Source organism: Molossus molossus, unplaced genomic scaffold, assembly GCF_014108415.1.
Source record: "Molossus molossus isolate mMolMol1 unplaced genomic scaffold, mMolMol1.p scaffold_m16_p_10, whole genome shotgun sequence".
Taxonomy (NCBI): domain Eukaryota; kingdom Metazoa; phylum Chordata; class Mammalia; order Chiroptera; family Molossidae; genus Molossus; species Molossus molossus.
In genome coordinates, this window is record NW_023425345.1 from 58,369,446 (window position 1) to 58,392,107 (window position 22,662).

Sequence of the window (22,662 nt, forward strand, 5' to 3'; positions counted from 1 at the left end):
AAATGCAGTTTGTTTTCACATAAAAGATGTGATATGAATAACAGGTAATATCACTGAATACTTCTTATGTGTTAGGTGCTCCGTTCTAAGCCTTAATGGATTAACCTCGTCCCTGTGAGAAAGATAGTTATTTATTTATGGCCATTATGTAGCTAGAGGCTGAGGCACAGAGTATAAGTAATCGACCACGGTCACAAACTAGGAAGTGAAATAATATCCAAACATAGATCCCCATGAATGTCTTCAGGGTAGTATTCCAATGAATTTGCAGTTGCACTGACTGTTTCTGGAATCCTGGTTTTGGAAAAGAGTTCTTCACTTTTTATGCCATGATACCCTTTGGTAGCCTGGTGGGCCTACGGACTCTTTCAGAAAAGAGTTTGTTTTTAATGTATAACTTAAAGTTCATAGGGATTATAAAGGAAATCAATTGAGAGATGTCAGAATGGTAAAAAATACTTGTAGTATAGTAATATGTGCTTCTCTATGAAATGTTAGATAAGATTAATCAGGGAGTATAATAACATTAATTTCAAAGTGGTGATGAATAAAAACAATCTGCAGCTACTGGAATGTGATATGAAAATAACTGATGTTTTCAGAGATATAAGTGCCAGTACAAAGTCACAGATGTTGCTGATGTTACCCTCATTCATAATGAAATGTTACTTTCAGTAGAGGTTAGTGAAAATAAAGATGTTACTTTTTTTCTAATCCAAGTTCTGGGACTCCCCTTCCCTAATACTATACATTTATGTCCAGTTAACTCCCTCCTTTAGAAACATTATGTTAACACCTCATTTCCAACCCAAGGTCTATGTTCTGGTCTCGTTTAGCTCCAAATGAATTTAGGTTGTTTTGGAAATTAAATGTACCCTTATGTTTACACTGTGGAAAATAGTCAAAGGAATGTAGTAGAAATACTGATATCAATTATAAAAGATGTCCAAGTGGACATTAATCATCGGAATATCTTTTTGTTAACACAATACTCACTGAGTGGGTAGGTTCTAGAATGTTTTTAATAACATTATGTATGCTACTTCATTCTTTGTCTAATTGTGCACTCCAGAGTGTAAAGAAGAGGGGGAAATTGCTACCACAAAAACAAGCTAAAAATGAAGCCGTTGTGTGTTCTAGGGAAACAGCAGAATTCATCTTGGGAGAAATGTACCCTTGAGAAGGCCCGAGTTTGTCCAGGTGGGAGAGGTTAAGACAAAGGGACATCAAGTATTCCTCCCAATAAAGAGCAAGAAGGTCTAGTGTTTCCCCTGGCAGCCTGAGAGAAAGGGTTGGGGCCCTGGGATTATGCGGGGGTAGGGGTGAGGGGAGACCTTTAAAGAAAAAGATTAACATGAGTAAGGATCCCCAAGGCAGTGGTGGCCAGAGTATACTAGGTATACTGGGTACTGTAGTATTTGATAGTGAACATTGTGATGTCCTCTTCTGTGTGTGACCCTCTCTTACACGAGTCCACTGAGTGAAGTTCTGTCATACAGCACAGCCCTGCTCGGCAGGGCCCGGGGGAATGAAGGAGAGAGTTGTGTCTGTGTTTGGGACAATGAGCAACGGAAACGAGCTGACGACTGGACTCCAGAACTGGAATCAGCACAGCTGCTTCTGAGGAAATCTCAGAAGTATGGAAGAGGATGCTGGACTTAGAATTATGTAAACTAGGGGTCTATGATGTTTTGTTTATAGAAGAAAAAACAGAAAACATCTCAGAAGGGAGAACTGAGCCTCCCCGACCGACCCCCATGCCCTCCTGTCCTTCCTCCACACTTCATGCAGAATAACCTCCACATTTAAAGCAGGTCTTGTCACTCTCTCACTTAAAATATTTGCATGGCCTCCTTTTGTGATGTGCATGAAGTTACGTTTGCCATGACCTACCAGGCTCTGCAAGACCTGAGCTGCCTTCTCCCAGTTTCTTCCCGTCCAGCGGTCCAAGCACCCCGGGCTGTCTGTCCTTTAACCCTCCCCAGGCTTGTTCTCCACCAGACGTGTTCCTGAAGTTACACGTCTGCGTCCTTCTCATTTGTCATGCCTAAGCCTAAACATGCCACAAAGCTCTTCCCTGATCGTTTTAGCTTAAATAGGGCCCTGTCTATTGATTGTATTGATTACAGTATTATTTATATTTCCTCCACTACTATCATAATGCAGTTAATATTGTTTGCATTTGTATCTTTATTGCCTGTCTGCCCCATAAATATAAATTCCATAAGAGTAGGAACCATGTTTGGCTTGTACTCCTTTGAAACTCAGTAAACAAAATTTTTTTTTTACTTTTATTTGTTAATGTATAAATGCATTTATTTGTATGAGTAAATGAATGTTAATCTTGATAGAAGCATTATAGCTTGTGATAAGTTTTACGACTTAATATTGTTTATAACTGAAGACAAGTAAAGTGAGTCTAAACTAAGAGAGTTCACAGTTGTACCTCATTATTATAACAAAGATAATGATTATGAATACCTCTCAAACAATCAACGTTGCCAGGCATTGCTTATACTTGGTGTTTTACAAAGCCTTCCCATGTAATTTTCATAGCTACTCCATAAGTAGTAGGTGCTGTTATTATCCTGATCTTTTAGAAAGGAAACAGATTCAGTCCTGGCTGGTTTGACTGAGCGGTTAGAGTGTGGACCAATGAGTCTCGGTTCGATTCTGGTCAAAGGCATATACCTCGGTTGCGGTTTGTCCCTGTCCCTGGTTGGGTCATGTGGGAGGCAACCAGTCAATGTGGCTCTATCACACCGATGTTTCTCTGTCTCTCCCTTCCTCCCACTCTATCTGATGATAGGTAGAAAAATATCCTCAGGTGAGGAATAAAAAAAAAAAAAAGAAAGGAAACAGATTCAGAGAGGTTATGTAACTTGTCTAAGGTCACACAGTAAGTGAACTAGGGTAGTGGGTCTCAAGAGCCTGTATCTTAACCATTGAGATATATAAATGCTATGAAAAGTAATCACTGATTGACTTACAGCTTTGGCTAGTCTTTCCTGGGTTTCCCTTATATTCTGACACTGGGATTTTTAGGCAACACTGTTATCTTCTGAACAACACCTGATTTAGTCCCCTCATCCCATTCACAGTCACTGTTAAGCATCTCTACTGAACATAACTTCAGGAAAGAGGAAGAGGCTTTTTCTAATAAATCTTCAGGACTCCCAAAGATTGACAAAATCCAAAGGAAATCTGAGGGCAACAAATTAAAGAAAATTTTAATGTACATTTATTATCTTCCCCTTGACATAGTAATAATGGGCAATGATTTGGCACTATGTATGTTTAAAAACTTAAACATGATCGCACCTTTTACTTAATAGACTGTTGCTAGGAATTGTAGGGAATTAGATGTAACCAAAGACTTATATGCAAAGTTATTTATCATCTATTAAAAATACTGGGAACAATCTGAATTCCTCAGTAGGATGAGCTATGTGGCCCTCTGGAACCGGACAGCCCTGGTCAGAGTCTGGCTCCGGCAGTCACTAACCGAGAGACCTGTGATGGGCCATTCACCCTGTCAGGGCCTGTTTCCTTGTCTGCAGAGCAGAGCAGTAACGGGCTGTCTCACAGACGGTGTGAAGATTAAATCAGTCACTACATGTGAAGCACTCACAGCCATGCTTGGCACACGAGAAGCCGTGTACAAGGACAATGACCTAGAAATGCTCGTGGTGTAATTTAGAGTAAAAAATAGAAAATGTGTATTTCCACTATGATCTCAGTTTTCTGAATAGATGTGTGATGCATAAGCACGTTTTTGGTTTAAGGAGGTTGGGGAGATGTCATGCGTCTTCCCCTGTTTCCAAAGGGAGACGGATTATATCTATTTAGTAACAAAACTGTCAAAAGTAAATGAAATAAGTTATGTAAAATGAGAAATTCATTTCAGAGTTATTTTAATTTTGACAGCTGTGTAAAAATTGCCAAGTTTTAAATAAACCAATAAATATAAAGTAACATCAATCCTCTCATTTTGTGGTGTTATTACCATATCCAATTAACCCGTGTCCCTGAAAACATTTTAGTCGTGCTACTGTTAAAAATTTGTGCATATGTTTATGTAGTATTTATAAAGGGTGTATACACACCTCGCAGACACGCAGAAAAATGTACCAGAACGTTAATGGAGTAGATTTCTAGGCAGAGGCATTAAGGCTAATATTACTTTTCTTTTTTACACTTTATTTAATTTTCTGTAATGCATATAAATATTTGTAAAATAGAATTTAAAATACGTTTTTTAGAGAGAGGTTGATTTGGGTACTTACGCTGGTCCATAGTTGCATATAAAATGTGCAGCATTGGGAAACGTTAGGCCAGAAATTGTAGGGCAAAATCGTACTGCACAGCCAACTTTGTAACTATCTGCCCAAACCACCTGAAAGAAAACAAGAGAGAGAAAATGAACATTTGCTCATGATTAGGCCTTCATCCACATGGTGAGGTACAGTCACCCCAGTGAGGTAGAACACATACCACCAGGGAAGTCTTAGGTGCTCAGAATTCAGGTGGAATCAAGACTGGTAAATTATTCTTGTTATGGGTGTGTGTGTCTCTGTGTGAAATAAACATAACAAGTAACCAAGATCATTTTTGACAGTGCAATGAAGAAATAAAACAGGGTAACAGGATAGGGCATGACTGAGGGGGAGGAGACGGCTTTAACTTGGGTGCTCAGGGAAGATGTCTCTGGGGAGGTGGCACTAAAGCCAAGACCTAATGATGTGGAAGCAGCACTCAGAATGACTACAGGAGCCCTGGCCAGTTTGGCTCAGCAGTTAGAACGTCGGCCTGTGGACCAGAGTTCTGGGTTTGGTTCCCGCTAAGGGCACGTACCTCGGTTGCAGTTTGTCCCCGGCCCCGGTTGGGGTGTGCGGGTTGCAACCACTTGATGTGTCTCTGTTTCTCTCTCTCTTCTTTCCGCTCTTCCTCCCTCTCTATCTGAAGATAAATGCAAAAACGTCCTTGGGTGAGGATCAAAGCAAAACAAGACAAACCAGACAGAATGGCTACAGGAGGCCCGCGTGAAGGAGGAGAGCACCCCATGCAGAGTGAGCACGCGCGCGGGGGCCCTGAGATGAGAGGAGAGAGAAGAACTGCAGGCATCCAACGAGGGGGGCGAGGCAGATGCAATCAGGTCAGAGGCAGAGGAGAAGGTCACAGGGAATCTTGTATGTATGTGAGTCATAGGCTCTTCTGCATGTCTTGGGAAGACCCCTTTGGTTGTTATAAGGTAAATGAACCGAGAAGACCAAGGGGAGAAAGAAGATCACACTTGGATGGCGGTAGCGGAGTTTCTGAGGGCCGATCGGGTTTATGGTTCACCTTAGATGCAAAGCTGAAAGGATTTCCTCTTGCTTTGAGTGTGGGGTTAAGAGGAAAAGAGAAAACCCGGGTTAATGTTTTAGGCCAGAAGAACATTTACTGAGATGAAGGCAATCACGGAAGGGGGAGGATGAGTGGGAGAAGGGACAGGGGTTCTTTCAAGTCCTGTTACTTTGGAGATGCCTGTCAAGTGCACAGCCACTCGGCTGCTGGAGAGGACCACCTGCAGCTCAGAGATGTAAGTCTGGAAGACATGGGACTGGATTAGACCACACAGGCAACTCTGCTAGCAAAGAGGTGAGAACATGGAATTGAGAACCACCTCCAGCAAAGGAGATTGAAAGGAGTGGTCAGTGACACAGGAGAGAAACCAAGAACAGAGACAGCTTCAGGGAGCGGGTGGGGCCTGTGATCAGAAGCACTGTGTACTTGGTTTAATTCGATGCGGTCACGCATTTTATCACCGTTAGTGACACTTTTCCCCTTATTTTTTATTTTTATTATTATTTTTTAATAATTTTTTTTCTTTATTGATTTTTAGAGAGAGGGGAAGGGAGGAGAGAGAGTTAGAAACATTGATGAGACAACATCAATTGGCCGCCTCCTGCATACCCCAACTGGGGATCGGGCCCACAGCCTGGGCATGTGCCCTGACCGGGAATCAAACCAGCAACCTCCTGGTGCGTGGGTTGATGCTCAACCAGTGAGCCACACCGGCCAGGCTCCCCCTATTTTTTAAACATTTGCACTGGGCCCCACAAGTTATATAGCTCATCCTACCATGGTGTTTGGTGTCACAGAACCTAAAGGAAAAAGTATTTAGAGAGCTAGTGTCTGGAGCTAAGCCAGCCAGTACAAGTACTTTTTTACAGTGATACCCAATTGCATTTTAAATTATTTTTACTCTTAAAGTTTTCACAACTTTGTGGCAAGAACTGGACTGAATATGGGGGATGCAAAGTGAGTGAGCTGGAGCCCAAGCTGGGGGGACTGGGCTGAGAGCCAGGGGAAGTCTGCCAGCAGAGGGCAGCATCCCTGTGAGCCCAAGGGGAGAGAGACTCAGAACTGAGACAAGGCCATTGTGGCTGCAGAAAAGTGTACTGGAAAAAATCAATAATCAGTCCTGGCCGGTTTGGCTCAGCGGTTAGAGCGTCGACCTGCGGTTCAGAAAGACCCGGGTTTGGTTCCCGCTAAGGGCACGTACCTGGGTTGCAGTTTGTCCTCGGCCCTGGTTGGATCGTGCAGGTGACAGCCACTCAATGTGTCCCTTTCACGTCGATGTTTCTCTCTCTCTCTCTCTCTCTCTCTCTCCCTCTCTCTCCCTCCCACTCTATCTGAACAAATAAATAGAAAAAAATGTCCTCGGTGAGTATAGAAAAAAAATCAATAATCAAAACCACTTTCGGGGAGAGAGTATAAAGTGAGGGAAGTGGGAACTGAGGATTGAGTCTGATCTTCTCCATGGCTTAAAGGTAGGGTAGAAGGCGAGGGACGGCACCTCCACCCAGTACCCCCTCCCCATCCCACCCTACCCATTCTAGCCACCACCACACTGTTGTCTGTGTCTATAGGTTATGCGAATGTATTTTTTAGTTAGTCCCTTCACCTTCTTTCATCCAGTAACCCCACACCCCTCCGCTCTGACAGCTGTCAGTCCGTTCCATGTATCCATGCCTCTGTTCCTACTTTGTTCATCCATTTATTTTATTCATCAGATTCCACATATAAATGAGGTCATATGGCATCTGTCTTTCTCTTACTAGCTTATTTCATTTAGCATAATAATATCCAATACATCCATAGTGTGGCAAAAAGTAAGATTTCTTTCTTTTTTACAGCAGTGTAGTATTCTATTGTGTAAATGTACCACAGCTTTTTTATCCACTTATATACTGATAGGCACTTGGGCTGTTTCCAGATCTTGGCTATTGTAAATAACACTGCTATGAAAATAAGGGTGCATATATTCTTTCAAATTAGTGCTTCAGGATTTTTAGGATATATTCCTAGAAGTGAGATTGCTGGGTCAAAAGGCAGTTCTGCTTTTAATTTTTTGAGGAAACTTCATACTGTTCTCCACAGTGGCCGCACCAGTCTGCATCCCCACCAACAGTGCACAACGTCCCCTTTTCTCCACACCCTCGCCAACACTCGTTTGTTTATTTGTTTATTTATTTATTTGGTACGTGCCCCTTAGCGGGAACCGAACCTGGGACTCTCTGGTCCACAGGTCGATGCTCCAACTGCTGAGCCAAACTGGCCAGGGCTGTTTATTGATTTATTGATGGCAGCCATTCTGGCAGGTGTTGGGTGATATCTCACTGTAGTTTTAATTTGCATCTCTCTGATAATTAGTGATGTTGAGCATTTCTTCCCATGTCTCTTGGCCATCTGTATGTCCTCTTTGGAGAAGTGTCTATTCAGATCCTTTGCCCATTTATTAATTGGATTGTTTGTCTTTCTGGTGTTGAACTGTATAAATTCTTTATATATTTGGAAATTAACCACTTATCAGATGTATCATTAGCAAATATGTTGTCCCATGCAGTGGGTTCCCTTTTCATTTTGTTGATGATTTCTTTTGATGTGTAGAAGCTTTTTAGTTTGATGTAGTCCCATTTGTTTTTTTTCTTTATTTTCCTTGCCCTAGGAGACATGTTGACAAAAATATTACTATGAGAGATGTCTGAGATTTTACTGTCTATGTTTTCTTCTAGGATTTTTATGATTTCACGACTTACATTGAAGTGTTCTATCCATGTTGAGTTTATTCCTGTGTAAGGTGTAAGTTGGTGGTCTAGTATCAATATTTTTTGCACATACCTGTCCAATTTCCCCAACACCATTTATTGAAGAGACTGTCTTTACTCCATTGTATGCTCTTGACACATTTGTCAACTATTAATTGACCACATAGGTTGATTTCTGGACTCTCTGTTCTGTTCCATTCATCTATGTGCCTGTTCTCATGCCAATACCAGGCTGTTTTGGTTACAATGGCTTTGTAGTATAGTTTGACAACCAGCATTGTGATCCCTCCAACTTTATTCTTGTTTCTCAAGATTGCTAAAGCTATTCAGGATCTTTTTTCTTTCCATAGACATTTTTGGAATATTTGTTCTATATCTGTGAAATATGCCATTGGTATTTTAATAAGAATTACATTGAATCTGTACATTGTTTGGGGTAGTATGGACATTTTAATGATGCTAATTCTTCTAATCCATGAACACAGTATATACTTTCACTTATTTGTATCTTTCTGAATTTTTTCCTTCAATGTCCTATAGTTTTCCAAGTGTAGGTCTTTTACCTCCTTGGTTAAACTTAGTCCTAGGTACCTTATATTTTTGTTGTTGCAATGGTAAATACAATTGTTTTCTTAGTTTCTCTTTCTGATAGTTCATTATTGGTATATAGAAATGTCACTGATTTCTGAATATTACCTACTACTTTTCTAAATTTATTTATCAGATCTAGTAGCTTTTTTGTGGAGTCTTTAGGGTTTTCTATGTTCACTATCATGTCATCTACAAATAATGACAGTCTTACTTCCTTTGTCAATTTGGAAACTATATTTCATCTGGCAGATTCCTGTTATATGTTTTAAAATTTTTATTTTAGTATGGTAAACATAAAACATAATTATAATAAAATAAGAGCTACTCATTGAGAATTTACCCAGTGCCAGGGTAATGTTAAACTCCTTACATGCAACGTCATGTTTAACCTCATAACAAGTCAATAAGTAGGTATTGCCCTGATTTTTATAGATGAGCCTTGGAACCGAATTCCACTTGACCAGGACAAACTGTGAGGACAGTCCCTGTGCCGAGCAAGATGGCTTCTGTGTGCTTTCCCTTTTAGCACAACCTGGAATGAATCTCTCTCTCTTTCTCACAAAACCACTGCATTTGGGGAACTCAGTGTGGGCAGGAATGTCCCTCCCTTCCAGCTAACAACCCCTTCCCACTGTATTCCCCTTTCAGTTTTCAGTATGAGTCTGTCTGGAGTCTGTCTGGCTCACTGTCAGGAGCACGGTCACTTTGCAGCATATAAAAAGCCAGCTAGAAGAGCTGAGGGACACGTCACGCTTCCTTTGTTTCTGTGAGAGTGTGAATAACAGGAATTTCAAGAGCGCCGGGTGGGTAGGGCGGATATGAAAACGAACATGAGACCAACAGTACCATCTATTGGGCATCCTCAGTACTACCAAACCTAAGCTGCTGCCCCGCCCAGATACTGAAGTAAAACTATTCCCAAACTTGACAAAGCTGAACTGTCAGCAACCAAATATGTAGTTTAAAAACTCTTTCATATTAATATACCAAAATCCTTCCACCACACAAATCATCTCTCGTCAAGACAGAGCTAAAGTGTTAACATTTTAAGAAAGATCACACCTTTGTGAGGTAATAATGGGTCTGAATCTGTTGTCTTTATAAAATCATCCCTCACAGGCCAAAGTGTAACAATAGCTTGCTTTTCATTAATATAAGGTGGCAATAAGTAGAAGGTTATAATACCACTTAAGGCAGTTTTCAGCATGAATTTAAAATGGCAGCTGAGTAGTCTCGAATCTCCCAGCAAAGATTCATGCAAACAGAGCCTTCCTCCAATATAACTGGGGGGAAACCAGCTCATGAGAGAAATGTCATCTTTGTTCAGTGAGTACCAAATACTGGTACCTTACTAGATAATTTACAGACATTGAATTATTTGTTCTTTACAACATACCTGGTATCGGAATCCCAGCTCTTTTTCTTACTAAGTGACAGGGAAAACAATTTCTTAACCTTTTCTGAGGCTATTTATTCATATATGAAGAATAGTGCCTCTCTTACAGGTTTCTGGCAAGAATTGAACAAGATCTTAAACAGAGAGAGCTAAGCACACACTCACTGAAAAAGTAATTGCTGGTGGTGCATCTTCCCAGACCCCGGGGGGTGCCTGGACATGTTCCCCATAATGAGGACCCCTCTTCTGAAGTGGGGGCAGAATATCTCTTAAAAAGGACAGGTTAGAATCACTCCGTTTGGGCTCTGATACCTGTATGCAATGACATGGATTTTAGGAAATGAGTTTTCTCGTGTCCAAAATATTAGCCCTCCTTTCCCCCCCTAGATGTAAGGGGAAATTTTACAAGTAAACTCAGTTATTTTGGGGAGTGCCATCTCTAAAATCGTAGGACATAAAATCAAGTTTTGGCTTCCAGGAATGATAGACATGGAGTGTTTTAACTTGCATTGTTTTAAGAGTCTGTTGTCAATTTATTAGCCTTTTTGATCTCTACATGTCTGGTGTGCGGAGCTCCTGGCCATTCTGGAGTACCAGGCTCCGTTATACACCCTGCATGCCTTCTACACCTCGTAAATTTTACCCGGTGTTCTCTTTCCTTTTCATTTGACAAATTCTCACTTCGTTTTTGAGAACCGAGTCGCACGTTTCCTGCTTTATGAACAACTCCTGTATCTCCATACCTCCCTTCGGCCAGGTAAGTTGCTCTGTCCCCTTTGCTCACATGGCCCTCTGTCAGCTTCTCCGAACTGCAGTAGCCATGCACTGTCACATGTCCATTTGCACATGTGTCTCCCAAAACGAGGTCAACTTCTAAGATCAAGGCCTTTCCCAGCTGTGTCCCTCATTCCCTGGCTCATTCCCCAGTTCTCCTCACTCCTACTTCTCCCCCACAAAAGTGTTAGCACATAAGCTGTTGTCTCAGGTTCTGTTTTTTAGGACCGGCATGTGACCAGTGCCTTACAAAATGCCTGGAGCAGGGAGGAAGCTTACACACTGCATGAAGGAGAGATGGCTTCCTCAAACGGACCGTTGTTTCTGGAGACTTAAACACCATAATGTATAATGTTATCAGGTACCACTTGTAGGCAATCTGGACATAGCTTTCTTGTCTTCTAGGACTTGTGGGAACCCAACAAAATTTATTTTCTGGTTAATTTTATTTATAAACATAAACCAGAAGTGATGGTTTATAGGATAAGTTTAGGGGACACTTATTTATATTTCCAAGGCATGGACTAATGCTGCTGATGACTTCATAAACCCTCCTTGCTTACATTAATCTTGAGATTAAAAATTTCACTGAAGCCTGGCCGGCGTGGCTTAGTGCTTGAGCATCGACCCATGCACCAGGAGGTCGCTGGTTCCATTCCCAGTCAGGGCACGTGCCCAGGTTTTGGGCCCAATCCCCAGTGAGGGGCATGTAGGAAGCGGCTAGTCGATGTTCTCTCTCATTGATGTTTCTATCTCTCTTTCCCTCTCTCTCTAAAACCAATAAAATAAATAAATAAATAAATAAATAAATAAATAAATAAATAAATAAATAAATGCAGGAAGGAAGGAAGGAAGGAAGGAAGGAAGGAAGGAAGGAAGGAAGGAAGAAAGGAAGGAAGGAAGGAAGGAAGGAAAGGAAAATTTCACTGGAATCTGTCTTGTACTTCTCATCATAACAATCTCCATGTAAGTGTGCCAAGCTGTTTTAATCCTCACCTGAGGACATTTTTCCATTTTTTGTTCAGATAGAGTGGGAGGGAGAGAGAGGAAGAGAGAGAGAAAAAAAACATCGACGTGAAAGGGACACATCGAGTGGCTGCCTCCCGCATGACCCAACCAGGACCGGGGACAAACTGCAACCGAGGTACATGCCCTTAGCGGGAACCGAACCAGTGTCTCTCTGGACCACAGGCCAACGCTCTAACCACTGAGCTAAACTGGCCAGGGCCCAAACTGTTTTTACTTGTAACAATACCAGTGAGGTCGAAGGCTTTATGAGGTTGAACTATATTGAGAGCTTTTCTAATAACACTTGCTCTTTAAAAACATCTAATATTCCAAGTTAACTGCCTTGTTAGGAATGTTTTTGCCATCATACCATCATTTCACACATTCTTGCTTATTCAAACCAGTCAAACATAGATTAAATACCTTTAGTTCTTGGTTTAACCAGAACTCCAGGAAATAAAAGCAAATAAACCAAATGTGTCCAGGATAGGAAAGTAGCCTATGGAGAAGACTTCAGAAGATGCGACCTAGGGACTTCTTTCCAAAATGTTACCAACTTGAGTTGGGGTTAGGAAGCTAAAACCAGTTTAAAAATCTCAATGGGAGGCTCTGAATGTGGCTTTGAAACTAATACTATCAATTTTGGGAGCAGAAAAGCCATAGCATGGTTTATACAAGTTTATGTGTCTAGGGGATGTGGCTTTTATTTCTTTTTCTTTTTTTGTGGTACTTGATAGGTTCTCGATCCATGCTTGCAAGAATTAGAGGATATGAAAGTATCCATTTTTATTGCTACTTCTGTGTGAGAGGCTTACTTCTCCCAATTCTGTAGTTCCAAAACAACTGCTTCAAACTGTATGGAGCACTCAAACTTGAAAATCCACTCATAAGGTCCTTTGATGGCTCACAAATGGAACAAAGCCCCACGGGAAATGGCTATTACAAAAATTATTCAAGGAGAAGTTTCTAGGCCTGCGTCCCGGGGTTTATGAAGCTCCTGGCTGCACTGGAGACCTCAGCGCTCTGGCTGCGGGCCTGGGAGGGCAGTGGCTGGAGATCTCGGGTGAGGCCGTGTGGAGAGGGCGCTCTGGGATTCTGCAGCACCGGGGGTGGGGTGGGGGGCGCCTCTGGAGGCTGGAGTGGTTTTGGAGGTTGGGACCTCAGCCTGGTGTGTGCCTCCACCCTCGGCAGTGGACGGTTCAGCGGTTTTTGATGCTGAAGGATATGCTTGGAAGGCTAGCCCACTCACATCACGTTGCTGTGTGACCTTGGGCAGGTGGCTCCCTCTCTCTGAGCCTCGGCTTGAACTCCAGCTCAGCATCCACATGGCTGATGGTCAAATGCCCTTTCCCTGCCACCACCCAAGCCGCCTGCGTCGAGACCCCTTCCGAGACTCGCCCCTCTCCTCCCACTTGCTGGATGATGGCTTCGGCATGGATCCCTTCCCTACACCCTGACTGCCTCTTGGCCCCACTGGGCCCTGCCTTGACTCTCCTCGGCCTGGCCAGGATCCGAGGCCAGGCACGGTGCCCCGGGGGCCGACTGCCATGGCAGCTTGGGGATACCTGCTGATGGCAGGAGCCCCCACCCTTCCCTGGAGAGCCCTGGAAAGTGTGTGTCAATGTGCACCGCTTCAAGCCGGAGGAGCTGATGGTGAAGACCAAGGACAGATACGTGGAGGTGTCTGGCAAACGTGAGAAGCAGCAAGAAGGTGGCATCATGTCCAAGAACTTCACAAAGAAAATTCAGCTTCCTGCGGAGGTGCTCCTGCGACAGCATTTGCCTCACTTTCCCCAGAGGGCCTGCTGACCATCGACGCTCCCCAGGTGCCCCCACTCGACATTTGGAGAGAACAGCTTCAACAACGAGCTTCCCCTAGACGACCAGGAAGTCACCTGTACTTGAGACCCCAGTCTTGACCTATCCTTGTCACCCTCCAACCCCCAGGGCTTCTCTGATTCCAGAGTACACTATACATTATTTTAGCTGAACTCAGATTTAGTGCGATTAAAATGTTGGGGGTCCAGGTAATTGTCCAGTCTCTAGACAGCGTAGTACTAGGTTTTTGCATCACAGGGCGCAATGGGCAAGTCATGCTCGGTTGCGATAGGCCAAAATGCTGGGAGTTTTTCTTTCTTTACCTTTTCTATCTTGATAAAAATGTACATTCAATAGCTGCAAAGCATATAAAAGGGGACATAGCATTTCACATCGTATCTTACCTTGCAACTAATGCAAGGATTGCTTTTCTCTGGGGACCTCGCATCACCCAGATTCCTGTTCTGGGCTCCTAATGTCCATGCCTGCCCCCTGGTTGATTGATGGAGCCCGTGATCTCACCCCACTGTTTCTGCAGCCTGGCCTGCGAAGGGTGACAGACACGTCTACATCCCCAAGTGGGACCCTTATCCAACAGTCACATGAAAACAACGAGTGCCTTCTGCCCTCCTCCCAGGCGACTGTAGCGCGTTCCCAAGCTGGCAATCCCCAAGGACTCTGGAAGCCCCTCAGTTCATCCCGGCCAAAGTCCCCCTTTCTTGTGTCTCCTATGTCCTCGTCGGGAGTTTTACAGAGTGGGCTGTCTCCAGACAGCTCCCCCGGGAACCAAGCAAAGGCCAGACAGCCTGGCAGGCAGGAGAGTGGTATTGTGTATATGGGTGGGCGTGTGTCTTGTATGTGAATTGTGCTGTTCTTTAGGGGAAAATAACAGTATATGACAATAAAAATAAAGGAGCTGATGTTCTTGAAAAAACATTATTCAAAGCCTTACTGGAGCTCACATTCTACCTATGTCCACTTAATTTTCAACCACTGTCAACTCTGATATTGCAGTCTGTTTCATTTATTTATTTACTTACTTATTTATTTATTTATTTATTTATTTATATTTTAATAATTAGTTTTACCTAAATGAGTCTAGTATGGTAGAAGAGTTCTTGAAATTGTGGTGGTTGATGTACTTTTATTTTTTTAATCCTCACCCAAGGATATTTTTTCATTAATTTTTTTCAGATAGCCTGGGAGCGAGAGAGAGAGAGAAACATCGATGTGAGAGAGACACATCAATTGGTTGCCTCTTGCATGACCACAAACAGGGTCGGGAACTGAACCACAACTGACGTACATGCCCTTGACTGGAACTGAACCCGTGACTCTGGTCCATGGGCCGATGCTCCAAAGCTGGGCCAAACTGTCCAGGACCGGCTCCATTTATTTATCTTTAAGAGTAAATCTGCCCCTGGGCCGTGTGGCTCCATCAGTTGGTGTCATCCCATGTACCGAAAGGTTGCTGGTTGGATTCCCGGTCGGGGCACATGCCAGGGCTGTGGGCTTGATCCCCGGTAGGGGGTGTGCTGGGGGCAGCCGATCGATGTTTTGCTCTCACATTGATGTTTCTCTCTCTTTTTTTCTTCCTCTCACTCTAAAAAAAAAAGAGTAAACCTGTAACCCTGACTCTCATATTTACAGATGTACTAGCTTCATATATATATATATATATATATATATATATATATATATATATATATTTTAACACTAGGTTCTGTTATAACCCAGTAATTCTCCATCCGCTAGAAGAAGGAACCTCTCCTGGGTTCCTTGAACCCGAGTTGTTTTTGCAAAATTCTTGAAGAGGAAGGTATGCATCAGCCATGACCAGGGTATTGACCATGAGCTTAACTAATCAGGAGATGTCAGACGGGGCAATGAGACATTCAAGGCTGAGATCTAATCAATGTTAAGAAATATAAAATAGGAAAAAATGGCGGCGAAGTGAATGGAGCGACCCAGACCGTCTCCCAAGACCAAACTGGATTTACAAAGAAAATAAAGGCAAACCGTCAGGAAAGGGCAGCCGAAAGACATCTCGGAGGACCACTTAACCAGAAACACCCACTCAGTCCTGGTAGGCTTGCGAGGACGGGAGAGGGGACCCAGAGCCCAGGGTCCGCAGCCTGGGCAGGGGCCAGGGAACTCGGGAGAAGTTAATTCTACCATCTCCCTTCCCACCGTGCACGGCCCTAGAAACTCTGTAGCCGGCTAAACTCTCCGCTGAAGCCGCACAGACTCCAGGCCCCCAGGGAACTTGGCGGGACCGGGGAACTCGGGGAACTCGGCAGGAAGTTAATTCTACCGTCTCCCTTCCCACCGTGCACGGGCCCTGGAAACTCTGTAGCCGGCTCAACTCTCCGCTGAAGCCGCACAGACTCGTGGCCCCCAGGGAACTCCGTGGGACTGGGGAACTCGGCGGGAAGTTAATCCTACCGTCTCCCTTGCCACCCTGCATGGGCCCTGGGAACTCTGTAGCCAGCTAAACTCTCCACTGGAGCCACACAGACTCGAGGGCCCCAGGGAACTCAGCTGGACCAGGGAACCCAGTGGGACCAGGGAACTCCGCGGGACCAGGGAACTCAGCGGGAAATTATTCCCACCGCCTCCCTTGCCACCCTGCATGGGCCCTGGTAACGCTGTAGCCTGCTAAGCTCTCGGCTGGAGCCACAGAGACTCCCGGAGAACAGGGGACTTGGCGGGATTAAAGTGGGTCCTCCCTGGTGCATCCAAACCCAGGAGAGGGAGCCACAAACAGCAAAACACCAACACCACTGGGAAAACTTGGCAGACTCCAAAGCCCACTGTGATAACGAAAATGGTGAGAAACAGAAACAAAAGCCAAATGGAAGATCAAGAGACCTCTACAGAAGATGAAATAAATGAGGTGCAGTTAAGCAAGTTAACAGAACTAGAATTTAGAGCCATGATGTTGCGGAAGCTCAACAGCATGTGTAAGGACATGAGCAACATGAGTAAAGACATAGAAATGTGAAAATAAACCATCTGGAAATGAAAAACCAACAGGAAGAAATGAAGAATGACATATCAGAAATGAAAAACACACTGGAAGGTCTAAAAAGCAGAGTAGGGGAAGCTGAGGACCGGATCAGTGAATTAGAAGACAGGCTAGAAGAAATCAACCAATCAGAAAACCAAAAGGAAAAAAAGATTAAAAAACAGGAAGAGAGCTTAAGAGAATTGTGGGACAACTGGAAACGTAATAATATTCGTATCATAGGAGTCCCTGAAGAAGAAGAAAGTAAGCAAGGGCTAGAGAATATATTCAAAGAAATAGTGACAGAAAACTTCCCTAATTTGGTGAAGGAAGAAGGCATTCAAGTTCAAGAAGCTCAGAGAGCCCCAAGTAAGAAGAATCCAAACAGGCCCACACCAAGACACATAGTAATCAAACTGCCAAAAATTAAAGACAAAGAGAGAATCCTAAAAGCAGCAAGAGATAAGCAACAGGTTACCTACAAAGGAAACCCCATAAGGCTCTCAGCTGACTTTTCACAAGAAACATTACAGGCTCGAAGGGAATGGCATGAAGTAATCAAGGTCATGAAAAACAAGGATCTGAATCCAAGACTACTCTACCCAGCAAGGCTATCATTCAAAATAGAAGGTCAAATAAAGAGCTTCCCAGACAAAATAAGACTAAGGGAGTACATTAGCACCAAACCAGCACTGCAAGAAATGTTAAAAGGACTGCTGTAATTACCAGGAGAAATGGGAAGGAAAATAGAACCACACTAAACAAAAATGGCAATAAATAAGTACATATCAATAACCACCTTAAATGTAAATGGACTGAATGCTCCCATAAAAAGACACAGAGTAGCTGATTGGATAAGAAAGCAAGACTCATCTATATGCTGTTTACAAGAGACCCACCTCACAACAAAAGACTCACATAGATTGAAAGTGAAGGGATGGAAAAAAATCTTTCAAGCAAATGGAAAAGAAAAAAAAGCTGGGGTAGCAATACTTACATCTGATAAAATAGACTTCAGATTGAAGGCCATAACTAGAGACAAAGAAGCCCACTACATAACATTGAAAGGATCTATCCAACAGGAAGATATAACCTTGATAAACATATATGCACCCAATATAGGAGCACCAAAATATATTAAAAAACTATTGGAGGACTTCAAAGGAGAAATCGATAGCAATACAATCATAACAGGGGACTTCAACACCCCGCTCACATCACTGGATAGATCCTCTAGACAAAAAATTAGCAAGGAAACAGAGACTCTAAATGAAGCACTAGACCAAATGGATTTAATAGATATCTACAGAGAACTACACCCCAAAACTACAGAAATCACATTCTTCTCAAGTGCACATGGAACGTTCTCAAAGATAGACCACATGTTAGGGCACAAACTAAGTCTCTACAAGTTCAAGAAGATTGAAATTATAACAAGCATCTTCTCAGACCACAATGGTATGAAACTAGAAATCAATTGCAAGAAGAACATACAAAGACATTTTAACACATGGAAGCTAAATAGAATGTTATTAAACAATGAATGGGTCACCGAGGAAATCAAGGAAGAAATCAAAAACTTCCTGGAAACCAATGAAAATGAGGACACAACAATACAAAATCTATGGGATGCAGCAAAAGCAGTTCTGAGAGGGAAGTTCATAGCACTACAGGCCTACCTCAAAAAAGAAGAAAAATCTCTAATAGACTACCTAACCTCGCAACTTAAAGAACTAGAGAGTAAACAAAAAGAAAACCCCAGAGCAAGTAGAAGAAAGGAAATAGTAAGGATCAGAGCAGAAATAAACGACATAGAGACCAAAAAAACAATCCAGAGGATCAATAAAACAAAGAGCTGGTTTTTCGAAAAGATAAACAAGATTGATGGACCCTTAGCTAGACTCACCAAGAAACAAAGAGAGAGAACCCAAATACATAAAATCAGAAATGAAAGAGGAGAGATAACAACTGACCCTACAGAAATACAAAAGATCGTTAACAACTACTATGAAAAATTATACGGCAACAAATTCGAAAATCTAAGCGAAATGGACAAATTTCTAGAAACACATAGTCTCCCAAAACTGGATCAGATAGAGATTGAAAACTTGAACAGACTAATAACAACAGAAGAAATTGAAGATGTAATCAAGACTCTTCCAGCAAACAAAAGCCCAGGCCCGGATGGCTTCACAGGGGAGTTTTACTGAACATTCAAAGAAGAACTAATACCCATTCTCCTCAAACTATTTCAAAAAATTCAAGAAGAAGGAAGACTTCCAAACTCGTTTTATGAAGCCAGCATAACTCTAATTCCAAAACCAGAAAAAGACACAACAAAGAAAGAAAACTACAGGCCAATATCCCTGATGAACATAGATGCCAAAATCCTGAACAAAATACTAGCAAATCGAATCCAGCAATACACCAGAAAAATTATCCACCATGACCAGGTGGGATTCATCCCAGGGACGCAAGGCTGGTACAATATTCGCAAATCCATAAATGTGATACACCACATAAATAAATTGAAGAATAAAAACCACATGATCATATCAATAGATGCTGAAAAAGCCTTTGACAAAATCCAGCATCCATTTCTGATAAAAACGCTCAGCAGTGTGGGAATTCAGGGATCATACCTAGACATAATAAAGGCCATATATGAAAGACCTACAGCCAACATCATACTCAATGGGCAAAAACTAAAAGCATTTCCCTTAAGAACAGGAACAAGGCAAGGATGCCCACTTTCGCCACTCCTATTTAACATAGTACTGGAAGTCTTAGCCACAGCAATCAGACTGGAAGAAAAAATAAAAGGGATCCAAATTGGAAAGGAGGAAGTGAAATTGTCATTATTTGCAGATGACATGATACTGTACATAGAAAACCCCAAAGACTCCACCAAAAGCTTACTAGACTTAATAAATGAATTTGGCAAAGTAGCAGGATACACAATTAACGTCAAGAAATCGATGGCATTCTTATACACCAATGATGAACTCACAGAAAGAGAAACTAAGCAAACAATCCCATTTACCATTGCGGCAAAAAAATTAAGATACCTAGGAATAAACTTAACCAAAGAGATAAAGGACCTATTCGCAGAAAACTACAGGTCTTTGAAAAAAGAAATAGAGCAAGATGTAAAAAAGTGGAAGCACATACCCTGTTCATGGATTGGGAGAATTAACATCATTAAAATGTCCATATTACCCAAAGCAATCTATAGATTCAACACAATCCCCATCAAAATACCAACGGCATACTTCAAAGAATTAGAACAATTACTTCAAAAGTTCATATGGAACCAAAAAAGGCCTCGAATAGCCACAGCAATCTTGAAAAGGAAGAACAAAGTTGGAGGGATCACAATACCAGATTTCAGGTTATACTACAAAGCCACCATAATCAAAACAGCCTGGTACTGGCACAAGAACAGGTATATAGACCAGTGGAACAGAATAGAGAACCCAGAAATGGACCCTAGGCAATATGCTCAATTAATATTTGACAAAGGTGGCAAGAGCATACAGTGGAGTAAGGACAGCCTCTTTAATAAATGGTGCTGGGAAACTTGGACAGCTACTTGCTGAAAAATGAAACTAGACCATCAACTTACACCCTACACCAAAATAAACTCAAAATGGATAAAAGACTTAAATGTAACTCATGAATCCATAAAAATCCTAGAGGAGACTGTGGGCAACAAAATCTCAGACATCATACGCAGCAGAATTTTTACTGACACATCACCTAAGGCAATAGAAACAAAGGAGAAAATGAACACATGGGACTACATCAAACTCAAAAGCTTCTGCACAGCGAAAGATACAATCATCAAAACGGAAAGGCTACCCACTGTATGGGAGAACATAATTGCCAATGATATATCAGATAAGGGGTTAATTTCCAATACATATAGAGTGCTCATACAACTCAACAAAAGGAAGACAAAGAATCCAATTAAAAAATGGGCAGAGGAACTAAATAGACACCTCTCCAAACAGGACATACAAATGGCTAAGAGACATATGAAGAAATGTTCATCATCACTAATCATCAGAGAGATGCAAATCAAAACAACAATGAGGTATCACCTCATACCTGTCAGAATGGCCGCCATCAACAAATCATCAAACAACAAGTGTTGGCGAGGGTGTGGAGAAAAGGGGACTCTAGTACACTGTTGGTGGGAATGCAGACTGGTGCAGCCACTATGGAAAACAATATGGTGTCACCTCAAAAAATTAAAAATTGATCTCCCATTTGACCCAGTGATCCCACTTCCAGGAATATACCCTACGAAGCATAAAACACCAATCAGAAAGAATGTTTGTACCCCCATCTTTGTAGCAGCACTATTTACAATCGCTAAGATCTGGAAACAGCCCAAGTGCCCATCAGTAGACGAATGGATCAAAAAGCTGTGGTACATATACACAATGGAGTACTACGCAGCGGTAAGAAAGAAAGATCCCTTATCCTTTGAGACTACATGGAGGGACCTGGAAAGTATCATCCTAAGTGAAACAAGCCAAACAGAGAAAGACAAATTTCATATGATCTCACTGATTTGTGGAATATAATGAACATAACAGTTTGAGGACAATCCCCTAAGGAGTGGGGAGGTGGGAGAGGGATGAACCACAGAACTTATATGCATGTATGCATGAACAGTGGACATGGACAACAATCTGGGGAAGGGGCAGGGAGGGAAGGGGGAGGGGGGAATCAGTGGGGGAAAAAAGGAGAATCATTTGTAACAAAAATTAATCAATAATAAAAAAAAAGAAATATAAAATAACTCGTGCAGCTACTAACTGCTGATATCCACTTCTGTACATGTAGCTTGCTTGCTCTGCTAAACTCTTGAGTGACCCCTGTCCTATATCAGCAGCCCTCCCCCTGAGCTCGGGGCTGCAGTTCTCCTCTGTGTAGGTTGGCTGCAGTCCCTGCGCAGGTAATAAAGCTCCTAATATTCAAAATTACTTTGTGTTCGAGTAAGGTTGATTCTCCTGGGTTACAACATTTGGAGGCCCCAGCGAGATCACCGCGAGGTCCCCCTCCCTTTGGAAGAAGCCTCCATATCCTTCGCCTCAAATTGGCTTTTGATTTGACTATGAGCTTTTCAGATCCGTCCCGGGACGTCTGGAGGTAAGGGAAACACCATCCCTTTTCGTCTGTTTTTGGTTGTTTCCTCGAGGGCTGTATTGGGTGTTGGGCAGGGGGGACGCCACAGAACTGCCTCACCCCGGTCGGGACGGGCGCCGGTCCCCGACTTCTGGGAATCCGCTTGCGGATTCATCTGGTGTATGAAGGAAAGTGGACGTTCACCATCTGTTATTGTCTGTCCTTGTGTTGTCATTGTTATGTGTCGGCTACTTTTCTTTCCTCCAGAATGGGGCAAGCCGACTCCAAGGCCCAAACACTGCTCCAATGCATGCTGAATAACTTTTCTGATTTCTCAACGAGCTCCTGTGACTATGAAAAGCCTGCCGTTCCTGGTTTCCTGAGAGTACTCTATGAACTCGAATGGGCTGCCTAAGGAGTTAATTGGCCGCTCGAAGGTAGTTTCAATTTGTAATTGGCTTTTATGGTCCGTCAGAAAATATACAGGAGCCTTGGTCACCTGGATCAAATGCCATATATTGATATTTGGATTTATATAACTACTGACAAACCCAATTATATTAAGAAATGTCAGTATCCAGAGGTTCAAGTGAAAGGAAAACAGCTTTGTTAACAATGCCTCCGCCTGCCCTGAAGGACAGTTAACTCCTCCCAGCCCCGGAGGAAATTCTATCCCATCCTTCAGGACCCCCTTGAGGTATACTAAAATGTTAATTAACCTGAGTTTGCCTACTTGGGTTTTTATTACAGAAAAGCAAGAAGATGAATTTGGATCTGTTAATGATCTAACCCAATGTCTGAATGGATATGGATGTATTCGGATGTACTGGCTTCTTTGT

General features: G+C 42.6%; 1 protein-coding gene and 1 pseudogene across 1 annotated transcript in view; one reads left to right on the forward strand and one right to left on the reverse strand.

The window, feature by feature from the left end:
* GLIPR1 (GLI pathogenesis related 1) overlaps positions 1–22,662 on the reverse strand; it is a 31,971-nt gene that overhangs the window by 2,997 nt on the left and 6,312 nt on the right. The window contains exon 3 of the mRNA XM_036251459.1: positions 4,287–4,396. Within this exon, the coding sequence (XP_036107352.1) occupies positions 4,287–4,396 (110 nt within the window). The remainder of the gene's footprint in view (positions 1–4,286; positions 4,397–22,662) is intronic.
* LOC118623653 lies at positions 13,188–13,767 on the forward strand (annotated as a pseudogene).